At 34.7% G+C, this 11,529-nt stretch overlaps 1 protein-coding gene across 2 annotated transcripts; it reads right to left on the reverse strand.

Moving 5' to 3' along the window:
* Positions 1–521: 521 nt before the first annotated feature.
* On the reverse strand, positions 522–11,268 carry LOC143228040 (uncharacterized). 2 transcript variants are annotated; one of them, XM_076459384.1, is made up of 4 exons: positions 11,198–11,268; positions 3,321–3,421; positions 2,446–2,616; positions 522–1,461 (listed from the first exon to the last, which is right to left on the reverse strand). In XM_076459384.1, the coding sequence occupies exons 2-4, from the start codon at positions 3,397–3,399 to the stop codon at positions 1,268–1,270; spliced, it is 444 nt and encodes a 147-aa protein (XP_076315499.1). In that variant the 5' UTR covers positions 3,400–3,421; positions 11,198–11,268; the 3' UTR covers positions 522–1,267. The 2 variants fall into 2 exon arrangements, with proteins under 2 accessions (XP_076315499.1, XP_076315500.1); XM_076459385.1 differs by lacking the exon at positions 11,198–11,268 and adding an exon at positions 6,321–6,338.
* Between the last annotated feature and the right edge of the window lie 261 nt (positions 11,269–11,529).

Genomic DNA, 11,529 nt, shown 5'->3' on the forward strand with positions numbered 1-11,529 from the left:
TTGACATTTTGAACCGGTGCATGCTTTTCACAGTCTCGTTTCTAATTATTCGTACTAATAGTCACATACGAAATGGTTAAAACTCTCTTTATACTATAGAACGTCAGACCATATGGTAGTTTTCCACGTTTGTTCGTTAGAAACCGGGTTTCAATACTCGTGGTGGAAAACAGAAAACAAACAGTTACTATATGTCTGTTTCATTCCTCGTCTCGGAAAAATAGGGTTTCGAGTTTTACAACAAAGACGTACCACTCGACTTTTGTTAGATTGTGAATTAATATCGCATTAAACCAATATTCTCCATCAATTTTGCACAAACATGTGTCTCTGTGTACTTAATGTTACTAATATTGAAATTCCAAACGCTTAACTACAGAATATAACCTTATTTTGCAGACACAGGTTTAAGTTATAAACTGAAACTTGACTGTTTAAAATCGTAGCTTCGTTAGCAGTTCTTAAATAGTTAAACTTTACTAGATGTTTACTAAAATAAACGTATACATCACAACTAGATAGAAAGAAAAAAATAAATTCATTGTGTTTTCACAATAGTTATTGTCACAAATTCTGCATTTCAGTACACTTGCTAAACCATAATAATCCATCACAGAGAAAAATATACGAGTATTGTCATCTGTCGGAGTTTAAAATAAATACTTTATATTTTTATAATTAATTCTTTAAATTTAAGATCAAGGCAATCATTAATAGCACACAGACAAATATCAGACAGACAGGAAGGTTGCTTTTAATTATTCATGCTTAAAATTGGTGTGTAGTGTACAATTCTTATATTTATGAAAACTGTTCGTTGTGAATAAATGCCGATAATGTAGAAGCAATAGACAACAGTCACAATGTTGTTAATGAAGGTAACAATGGAGCTTATATATAAAACTAGAAACTGCTGATGTCATTATTAAAAAGACGAAATATGTTTAATTATTAATTAATAACAGATTTTACATGTAAAGTTTCTGCCTTTCATCAATTATATTAAACTGTAGTAACTCAACTGTTTCTACATCCCTAGCGAGTAAATTTGGTAAATTGCACCTTCAAATGTTGTCGAGCACGTTTCACTATTAATACCACGTGACTTATACGTCATGATTCAACGTAGAACCTGTAAAACACACACACACACACACACACACACAGAAACAAGAGATGTACGAAACACATCACTTATCAATATTAACAACCTTGGATTAACAAAAACAAACTGTTAAAAAGTTCCAGATACATCCTACTGTAATAATCAGCAAATAGCTGTGAAAGGAATTTTACTGGTTGAAGAGTTTGGTACTGTCTGTGTTAATCCGTTACAACCATCATAATCACACGTGACAATGCACCCCTTGAAGGTATCCTCACCGTACTTGAAAACTCCACAGTGGTTTTCCATGGGTTCTCTCACGCATGCGCGGATAACCACTTCCTCGTTATTCATGGCTAAAACATTAACGAAACAATACGGAATTAGTGACAACGTTTAAGGATTCGGAAATGGTTTTACTACATCTACATTATTTTATTAACCCTTTCAAGCAAATTCTTGTAATCGAAACCTATTCATTAATTTTGATTATTTGTAATTATTTATGTATGCAAATACATATTTATTCAATAAAAAAAACAAAGTTAGTTCACTTTGTTATGCTTATTTTAATTAGAAGGGGACACGAGTTTTTTAGAAAATCCCTGTTAACAAGTCTCGTTAAAATATTCTTGCAAAGTTTGAAAATTTATACTAAGAAAACAAAGTTATCTAATAGGTTAATACCTCACACAAAGTAACTTTGTTAATAACTTCTTGAATAATTATAGGAAGTTTCCGCATTACAATAGCCTTGTTTCCTTGCTAACAAGACGCATTGTATAAGAATGCTAAAGTTTTCTCAAAGTCAGCTTGCAAAAGCTGCAGCACTCGTTTCCTTTACTAACAAGATGTTATTAAGCCTTGCTCGTTTATTACTTTCGTGATTGTAAGTAGGCAGAAAAAAAAATCCTTTAATTTCGTATCTGTTTTTATCACTCAAAGGTTAATATCACAGTTTCATAGAAAATAAAGCGAACACTATTACCTCAAAATATTTAATAATTAAAGAACCATATTCGAGCTGTAAAGAGTTTAGATTATTCCTTCTTATTCCAATTTTACATTTATTATAAACTAAATGACGAGTGGCTTTTCAATAGTGTTCTCGAAAGTTCGTTATTTTAAAAAGATCAAACTATTATAAATCAAGTCCTATTAAAAACTAGTTTTCACATTCTATCTTTCCCAAACCTGATTCGTGGGAACTTTTACTGAGCTGCCTTCTCTCTACTCTTATACTGCTAAATTAGGGACGGCGAACGCAAATAGTTCCCGTGTAGCTTTGCGCGAAATTCTAAAACAAACAAAGAAATTAACTCCTGGGAGTTTTTGCTTACCTGTCTTTCCTAGAACCTTGAGACAAAAGCGTGCGGGGGAAAGCCTGATGCGGCCTTCTGTAGGCACCATGCAATTTTCGGTATATGTGCTGTTGGCCGGTACGAAAGGCTCGTGGCAACTGAGATCAGACTTGTTACGGGAACTACACGTATAGCAGCTTATTCCATTCCCTGAGACACAGTTGTTACACGTCAGATTAACCAAACCGTACAAAATTGTTATATATTAAATTGTTGGGCGTGTGGTCTCTCAGAAGATAAATAAATAATCGACAGAGTTCTGTTGTAAATCAGCCTCATATTATTGCTATGAAACAACATGTTTAAAAAATCTAGGGCTAATAAATGTCTTATTTAATATTTCATTCACATCCGTATTATTCTCGTTCACTTGGATTGTCAATTCGTCAAACGTTTATGACCAAAAGCAACATCAATATGTTGCGTATTCTTCAATGAGACAACAAAGATATATTCTTCTGCGATTTTAAACATACTTTCTTACGATTGATGTATTCCAACAACGGATTTACCTGATTTTTATTGTTTCTTTTAGCATTAAAACCTCACTGAAAGTTTAACCTTTTAAGATATTCAATTATTAGTTGTCTATTTCGCACCATTTTCATGCAAATCAAATTAAATTACAAATTTTACATTTCAGTAGCGACACCTATATTATATATTACATATGTTATCGAAATAATATAATTTTGATATTTGTGAATTTCATTTTATATTACTCCTTATGTCTACCTACATTTCACTACGCGTTCATCCGGTTAAGTAATGCTTGACATGAAATAAAAATATCTTATATTGCCAGATACCTCGATTTAAAAATAACTTGCAAATAGAACGTCAAATAAACTTACCGCTTGTCGCAAGGAGACCGAAAATCACTAAACAAAAATAAAAATCTGGAGATGTTGCCTTGGAAACCACGACGTACATGTCTGGGATCTTCTAATGAATTCTGAAATTAAAATTTCTCCTTTTCATATCTAACTTCTTTTTAATCTCAGCGATAACCAAATAAAACACTGGAAATGCATTCAAATTTACCAAACATATAATGTTGTTTTAATGTTAGTCTTGCTTCATTTACTAATGGTAAAAATTCATCTGTCTTGGTTTGTTATGAAAATTACCGAAATGTAAAAGAGTAGCCTGAAATACGACCAAAAAAGTTTTAGTTTTGAAAACGTTGCGTTTAGAACAATATTTGAATGACGCTTAACTCTGAGAAAGTCTGATTTATTTGGTGTTAGTGTGTGTTAAAACATAACATTTGATTAGTTTTATTTGTGGTCAAGACAGCTTGGCGAGCTCAGTTATCGAATGGAAAGGCTTTTGAGTAGACGATTAAGACAGCCAGAAAATGGTTGATGCAGCGTTTCTGCAGTGGAAACCGGAAACGAGTGTATACATAATTTGAAGCCTAAACCTTGACGTTTCACTACATACTCATAATACCGTATAGACTATTTCTTTCTCTTTAAAAACCTTTCTATCGTGAAATTTACATTAACAACTCATTTCAATCGGCTAGGTTTCAGTTTAAATGTATTCTCAAGACAGCTTGTGTGGGTTAACACCGAAGATTCACATTAACCTGAAGATGACCTAAGAGGGTCTAAACGTTGTTCTGTATTTAAATTAAAGTTTTAATATCCATACCAGCAATGTTGAGAATACATTTTTACTTCAAGTGGGTTTCTCGTCATCAGGAGTAGGTTTCAGTTTTTTTATGACTTTGTAAAACCTGATAAGTTCAACATTAAAACCTAAATTCCCTTCTAGAAACGTACATAAAATTAGACATCGTATTGGAGGAAGGTAGTAGACAGAAAAATACTTCGTTAATTTATCCGTCATTTGATTATTATGTTAAATTACACTGAGTGAGTTAAGATATATTGTAACATCTCCAATCTTACGCTTTTCACAATCAATTTGATAGTTGTTTCTTTAAATCTAGCCAAGTAGTCTAAATAAAAGAATTCTCTAAACAATTTAGCGTCTAAATGGCTCGAGAAACAATGCTTATCTGTGTCTAAATGTTTTTCACACATAACTTCAGGAATCATATCGTAAATGTAATATGATGTTATAGACCCTCAGTGTTCAGATTTTGACCAAGTTCGTGATCTAATAGTTCACTGAAAACAAATTCCGGAGATGAAAGGTCTGTTCTTTTTTCTTTTGTTGTTCAATTCAAAACTACCCAAAAGAACAGCTGCACTCTGCTCACCGAGAGGAATTGAACTTCGGATTTCATTGTTGTAAGTCCTTAGACTTACTGTTGACTCAAGGGAGATGAGAGTATCCCTTATACATAACTAAATAATTATTACTTTTTGAACAAGTTTTTCGGATAAAAATAAAATCATTTCATGTTAAACACACCAGGTGTGGGATGTCTGGCAGACAGACTCGAGTACTAAACTTTACAAATATTTTAGTTTAACCATTCTGTGTAAAGTAAGACGTTATGATTTCGTGACAAAATATTACTGATCAAAAACCAGCATTCAATTCCACATTGTGTGATATTTATAATGCAATAAATATTTCAGACTTGTCTAAAACGTGTATTTTTATTTTGCCAATCACACCAAGTAGTCATTAAGTTACATTTTAGCCGCTAGGTTTTTGTTTTTGTTTTTTGTAATACTGTTTCATTTATTAAACAAAGGATGCCAGCCAGTGGGAAGTCCGAAACTAACTTGTTACTGAACCTCAATGGCATTTTATGAGATGATTTCTTCTCGTTACTTTAGTGGTTCAGAAGTAAACTTGTAACGCTTAAAACCGAGTTTTGATACACATGGTCGAAAAAGCAGAGACAGTTCATTGTATAGCTTTGTGTTGTTTATATTTTTTACTTTCGTGCAAAGCTACCCGAAGGCTATCTGCGTTACCCTTTCCTAATTTAACATTGTAAGACTACAATAACCCACAGCCAACTTCTGGGCTACTCTTTTACCAACAAATAGTGGGATTGACCGTTACTTATATCGCCCCATGGCTGAACGGGCAAGTATCTTTGGTGTGACGGGGATTCGAATCCGCAACCCTCAAATTACGGTTCCAGCGATCTATCCACATTGCTTTGTACTGAATAACAAGGCAAACAAACAAATTATTCTTGTTTGCGAGTTTGTTTTACGACTGCTAGTTAAAACTGCATCAGTGAAATGATCGTGAACACAAAAATATCCGAGAACCCCAGTTAATTCAACATAGTAGCTTCCCAGAGTAGGCTTAATTTTAAACAATTAAACGCGCACCATTCGACATGTAGAAAGTTCTTCATTTCCTAGTGAGAAATAAACAGCACAGCGAAATAGATGTTTTTTATTTCATGAATAAGAATAGTTAGTTGTTTTATTGTATTTAATAATTAGTAGTTTTATTGTCTTTCTTTTTCATAGCATATAGATGCGAATTACTTACTGAGGGGCCCTGCATGGCCAGATGGTTAAGAAACTCGACTCGTAATCCGAAGGTCGGGGGTTCGAATCCCCGTCACACCAAACATGCTCGCCCTTTCAGCCGTGGGTACGTTATAATGTGACGGTCAATACCACTATTCGTTGGTAAAAGAGTAGCCCCAGAGTTGGCGGTGGATGGTGATGACTAGCTGCCTTCCCTCTAGTCTAACACTGCTAAATTAGGGACGGCTAGCACATATATCCCACGTTTAGCTTTGCGTGAAATTCAAAAACAAACAAATCAATACTTACTGAGGAAGAGAGTATAATAAGCATCAACGTCTTTCTTCGTCAGTTGTTATACGTGATAAGTTTCCCCATTCATTTATAAGAAATTTTTCTTTCTTTGTTTTAAATTTACAAAAAAATTTGCATTACCTTGTCGTAGTACCGTTTGGAGAGAGTCGGGCGATGCTGTTAGGCTTACGTATCATCTGACTTATTTCCACCCACAAATACAACACATTAAGTCTTATTTTACGAACTGGCAGCTTCAAGCATGACTCATGGAGTTCATTCTGCTGTGCATATACTTTAACAATGTGTTCACGGAGATCATTTATTTTCGGTTTCATAGATTCCACACTCCATTTGCGTATGCATTGTAACTTCCCAAGGGTTCTTGCGCAGGAGAAAATTCAATAACGTCATCTATACAACGCTGTGATGTTTTTGTACTTCAAGCTGATTCAGTGTGGACATTGGGAATCAACCCACTCTTCACTGAGTTGAATAAGTGCTTTTTTCTTACTGCGCTTTGAAACCCGTCAGGTGAATCTGGCTTTCGTGTACACTTAAATTTGCTTTTTTTAAAAAAAAAAACTGCTTTAGAGGTATAATTTTCAGTTTCACTTATTTTGGTTTGTTTTGAATTTCATGCAAAGCTACTCCAGAGCTATTTGCGCTAGCCATTCCTAATTTAGCAATGTAAGACTAGTGGGACGGCAGTTAGTCATCACCACCCACCGCCAACTCTGGGGCTACTCTTTTATCAACGAATAGTGAGAATGACCGTCACATTATAATGCCCCCACGACTGAAAGGGCGAAAATGTTTGATGTGAAGGGAATTCAAACCCACAACCCTCGGATTACAACTCGAGTTCCTTAACCACCTGGCCATGCAGGGCCCCTCAGTAAGTAATTCGCATCTATATGATGTGAAAAAGAAAGACAATAAAACACCTAATCATTAAATACAATAAAACAACTAACTATTCTTATTCACGAAATAAAAAAAAAACATCTATTTCGCTGTACTGTTTATTTCTCACTAGGAAATGAAGAACTTTTACATGTCGAATGGTGAGCGTTTAATTGTTTAAAATTAAGCCTACTCTGGGAAGCTACTAATGTTGAATTAACTGGGGTTCTCGGATATTTTTGTGTTCACGATCATTTCACTCATGCAGTTTTAACTAGCAGTCGTAAAACAAACTCACAAACAAGGAGAATTTGTTTGTTTGCCTTGTTATTCAATACAAAGTAATGTGGATAGATAGCTGGAACCGTAATTTGAGGGTTGCGGATTCGAATCCCCGTCACACCAAAGATACTTGCCCGTTCAGCCATGGGGCGATATAAGTAACGGTCAATCCCACTATTTGTTGGTAAAAGAGTAGCCCAAAAGTTGGCTGTGGGTTATTGTAGTCTTACAATGTTAAATTAGGAACGGGTAACACAAATAGCCTTCGGGTAGCTTTGCACGAAATTAAAAGAAAAAACAACACAAAGCTATGCAATGAACTGTCTCTGCTTTTTCGACCATGTGTATGGAAACTCTTGGGCTATAGGGGATTGACCGTCACATTATAATGCCTCCACAGCTGAAAGGGCGAGCATATCTGGTGTGACAGGGATTCGAATCTACGACCCTCAGATTACGAGTCGAACGTCTTAATCCACCTGGCCATGCCGGATCTTCTTTAAGAGTACTCGGGATAAGTATATTTATATATTATGCACGCTGAAACCTGCTTTCTTAGTGTGTGTGAAAATGTAGGATACCAGGACTTGGAATTAACAAGAAGCTCGTTCGGGTTTCGATACCTGTAGTGGACAGAACACAATAACCCATCGTGTAGCTTTGTGCTTAATTCTAAACAAACAAACAAACAAAAATTTATCATCTGATCTCTGAAGTTGGGTGAAGAATAGAAAATAAAGAGCAAACATAAGACCAGTAGAAATGACTAAGACAAAGACAACAAGTCTTAGCTACTTACCGTTTGGTTTGAATTTTGCGCAAAGCTACACGAGGGCTATCTGCGCTAGCCGTCCCTAATTTAGCCGTGTAAGACTAGAGGGAAGGCAACTAGTCATTACTACCCACTGCCAACTCTTGAGATACTTTTTTACCAACGAATAGTGGGATTAACCGTAACATTATAACGCCCCCGTGGCTGAAAGAATGAGCATGTTTGATGTGACGGAGATTTGAACCCGTGACTCTCAGATTACGAGCCGACCGCCTTAACCACCTCTCCATTGTCCACTACGACCCGTAATGTCAACCTATGAATTATTTAACTATAGTCTCAGTAAATATATAGCGTGTGCATTATCTAAATATGTAAAATCAGCCGGCTCCTTTTTCGAAGGCTCTTTTAACTTTAAATCTATTTTTGATCAACTAAATCATAAAGCTTTAATGGCAAGTTTTGATGTAATCTCCTCTTCACAGAATCCCAAATACCGAAACCTGTAACATAGCTGTATCAAAGACACTAACCCATTAATACACATTTCCAGTAAAAAAACAGCAACCCTTATGGATTCACTACCACGAAAACTGACTTTATGTTCAATTACCAAAATTACCTACAAATAAACGCTTAAATATGGACAATCCCATGTCACCAGTTCTGGCCGACATTTTTATGACACAGGTTGAATCTCAAGCGATCAATTCAGTTTTACACCCACCACTATACTGGTACAGATATGTTGATGATACAATTACTGGATTCACATCTACAGAACACACACATGGTTTTTTTCAATCATATTAACTCATACACCCCAACAATAAGTTCACCCATCAACAGGAAAACAAACACTAGCCAAATAGCATTTCTCAAGAACCGATACACAATTCAAAATATAAATACACAGAAAAATTACCCATACTGGAGCATACATTTCCTGAGACTCAATACATGAAACAAACACTCAACATGTTAAGAAACAAAATAAACACAGCCGGTAAACTATGTTCACCCCATAAAATTAACGATGAAACCAACAAAATAAAACAATACCTCATCAACATCAATAAATGTCCTTCAAAAACCGTTGAAAACATTATACGCACACACAGCTAGATCAACAACAAACAAACAATAATAAATTCCAAGAAAGAACAAACTATAAAACCTTATACTACTGCATGCCATATATTCCCGATATTAGCGAGAAAATAACCATTATTTCGAAAAAAATTATGAAAAACACAACATTCCAGTAAACACTAAATGTATTCAAAAATCAGGTACAAAACTAAAGTACGTACTGTGTAAAAACTATACTGGCAAACAAAACACCTACATTATTTATAAAATACAATGTCACAACTGCCACGACTCCTATATTGGAAAAAGCAAGCAGCAAAATGGAAAACAGAGTCAAAAAACACCCAACAAAACACCTTCGCGCGTTTTTGAATATTGCAAATCAAATAAGCACAACATAACCACAGAAAACACAGACCTACGAAGTAGGGAAATGAACACAAACAAATGTCAAATCAAAAGAGTCCTACCTTTCCAAGCACTCAAACCAAAATTGAACCAATATAAAGGAACATATTTATTCCTATATCACTTAATAATCTAACATCTAGCCGCAACGCCCCCTACAATCTCATACCTGTTTACACTCTTGTCCCTAAAACATGTGACCGATAACGGTCAGCTGCAACCTCTCTTTGTTAACCTGAAATTGACCTAAGAAGGTTGAAACGTTGTTCTGTACTTTATTTTAATTAAAATTTTGATATCCATACCAGAATCCATACCAGCAGATATTAGAATAAATTTTACTTCAAGTGAGTTTCTCGTCTTCAGGAAAGAATACTCTGTTAGGCTGTATGTAAATGGAAAGAAGGATATTCTATCAGGCTGTATATAAATAGAATAGAATAATATTCTGTCAGGCTGTATGTAAATAGAAAAGAAGAATGCTCTGTCAGTCTGTATGTAAATAGAAAAGAAGAATATTCTATCAGGCTGTATATAAATAGAAAAGAGGGATATTCTATCAGTCTATCAGAAAAGAAGGATATTCTGTGAGGCTGTATATAAATAGACAGAATAATACTCTGTCAGGCTGTATGTAAATAGAAAAGAAGGATATTCTGTCAGGCTGTATATAAATAGAATATAAGAATAATTTGTCAGGTTGTATGTAAATAGACAGAATAATACTCTGTCAGGCTGTATGTAAATAGAAAAGAAGGATATTCTGTCAGGCTGTATATAAATAGAATATAATAATAATTTGTCAGGTTGTATGTAAATAGAAAAGAAGAATGTTGTCAGAATAATACTCTGTTGTATGTAAATAGAAAAGAAGGATATTCTGTCAGGCTGTATATAAATTAGAAAAGAAGAATACTCTGTAAGACGTCATTTTTAATATTATTACTAACTATTACTCAAGAACTTTACATCACATCACAGAATACAATAAATTGCTTAATTGTAAAAATAGGGTTACCTTAACTTTAAGACTGACAACCTCGATCTGTTTTTATCAGAAATTTATTTTACTTATAGCAAAAGCACAATTTCTACAAAGATTCATCGTGAAGTATTTGACGTCATATTTAGGCCTACTTGTTTACACATTTCATTTCTATTGAAGCTAAATCTTATTTGAAGAAACCCAAAAAAAAAATAAAATTCCCCCCGCCATTAGATTAGCGGTAAGTCTAAATGCTTACAACGTTAAAGTTGAGGTTTCAGTACCCGTGGTTGGCAGAGCGCTGATGGTCTGTTTTATAGCTTTGAAAGCTTAACAAGAACTAATCAAACCAAATCAAATTCTCTATTAGGCATTTAAGCATTGTACAGGGTCACTAACCAAGTCTTATGTCAGCGGAGTTTGAAATCTTTATTAACTGATATATCGAATTAACGTTAACATCTTGGCAAGTCACCGAAAAATAGTACACAATAACCAAGTTTATTTTTAACCATATGTGATTCCTTAAAAATCTTTGTAACATAAAAACATAAACCTTTGTCTGTTACTTACCAAACACAAATTCCCGCTGTTCACTTTCGTACAAAACACTTCTTAGACGAAACGTGACTGAAATTTCAGGACAGTAGTATGTAATAGTAAGCCGTGCGATACGATTTTATATGGCCCATTCGGCCCTCTGCAGATGAATCACACAAGCCATTAGCCCCCCGTAGGAGGGTGGGGGTTTCGTTCTAATAAAACCGAGATCCGCCTCTGCCGCATATATGTACTATATCATAATTTAATGTCAAACAACTTTAACTTTACCATATTAGGAAAAAAGAAAATTTGAATAGGTTAGTTTGTCACGTAACTCTGATTTGTCAGTAAGCGAGTCGCTT

The sequence above is a fragment of the Tachypleus tridentatus genome, chromosome 10, assembly GCF_004210375.1.
Source record: "Tachypleus tridentatus isolate NWPU-2018 chromosome 10, ASM421037v1, whole genome shotgun sequence".
Taxonomy (NCBI): domain Eukaryota; kingdom Metazoa; phylum Arthropoda; class Merostomata; order Xiphosura; family Limulidae; genus Tachypleus; species Tachypleus tridentatus.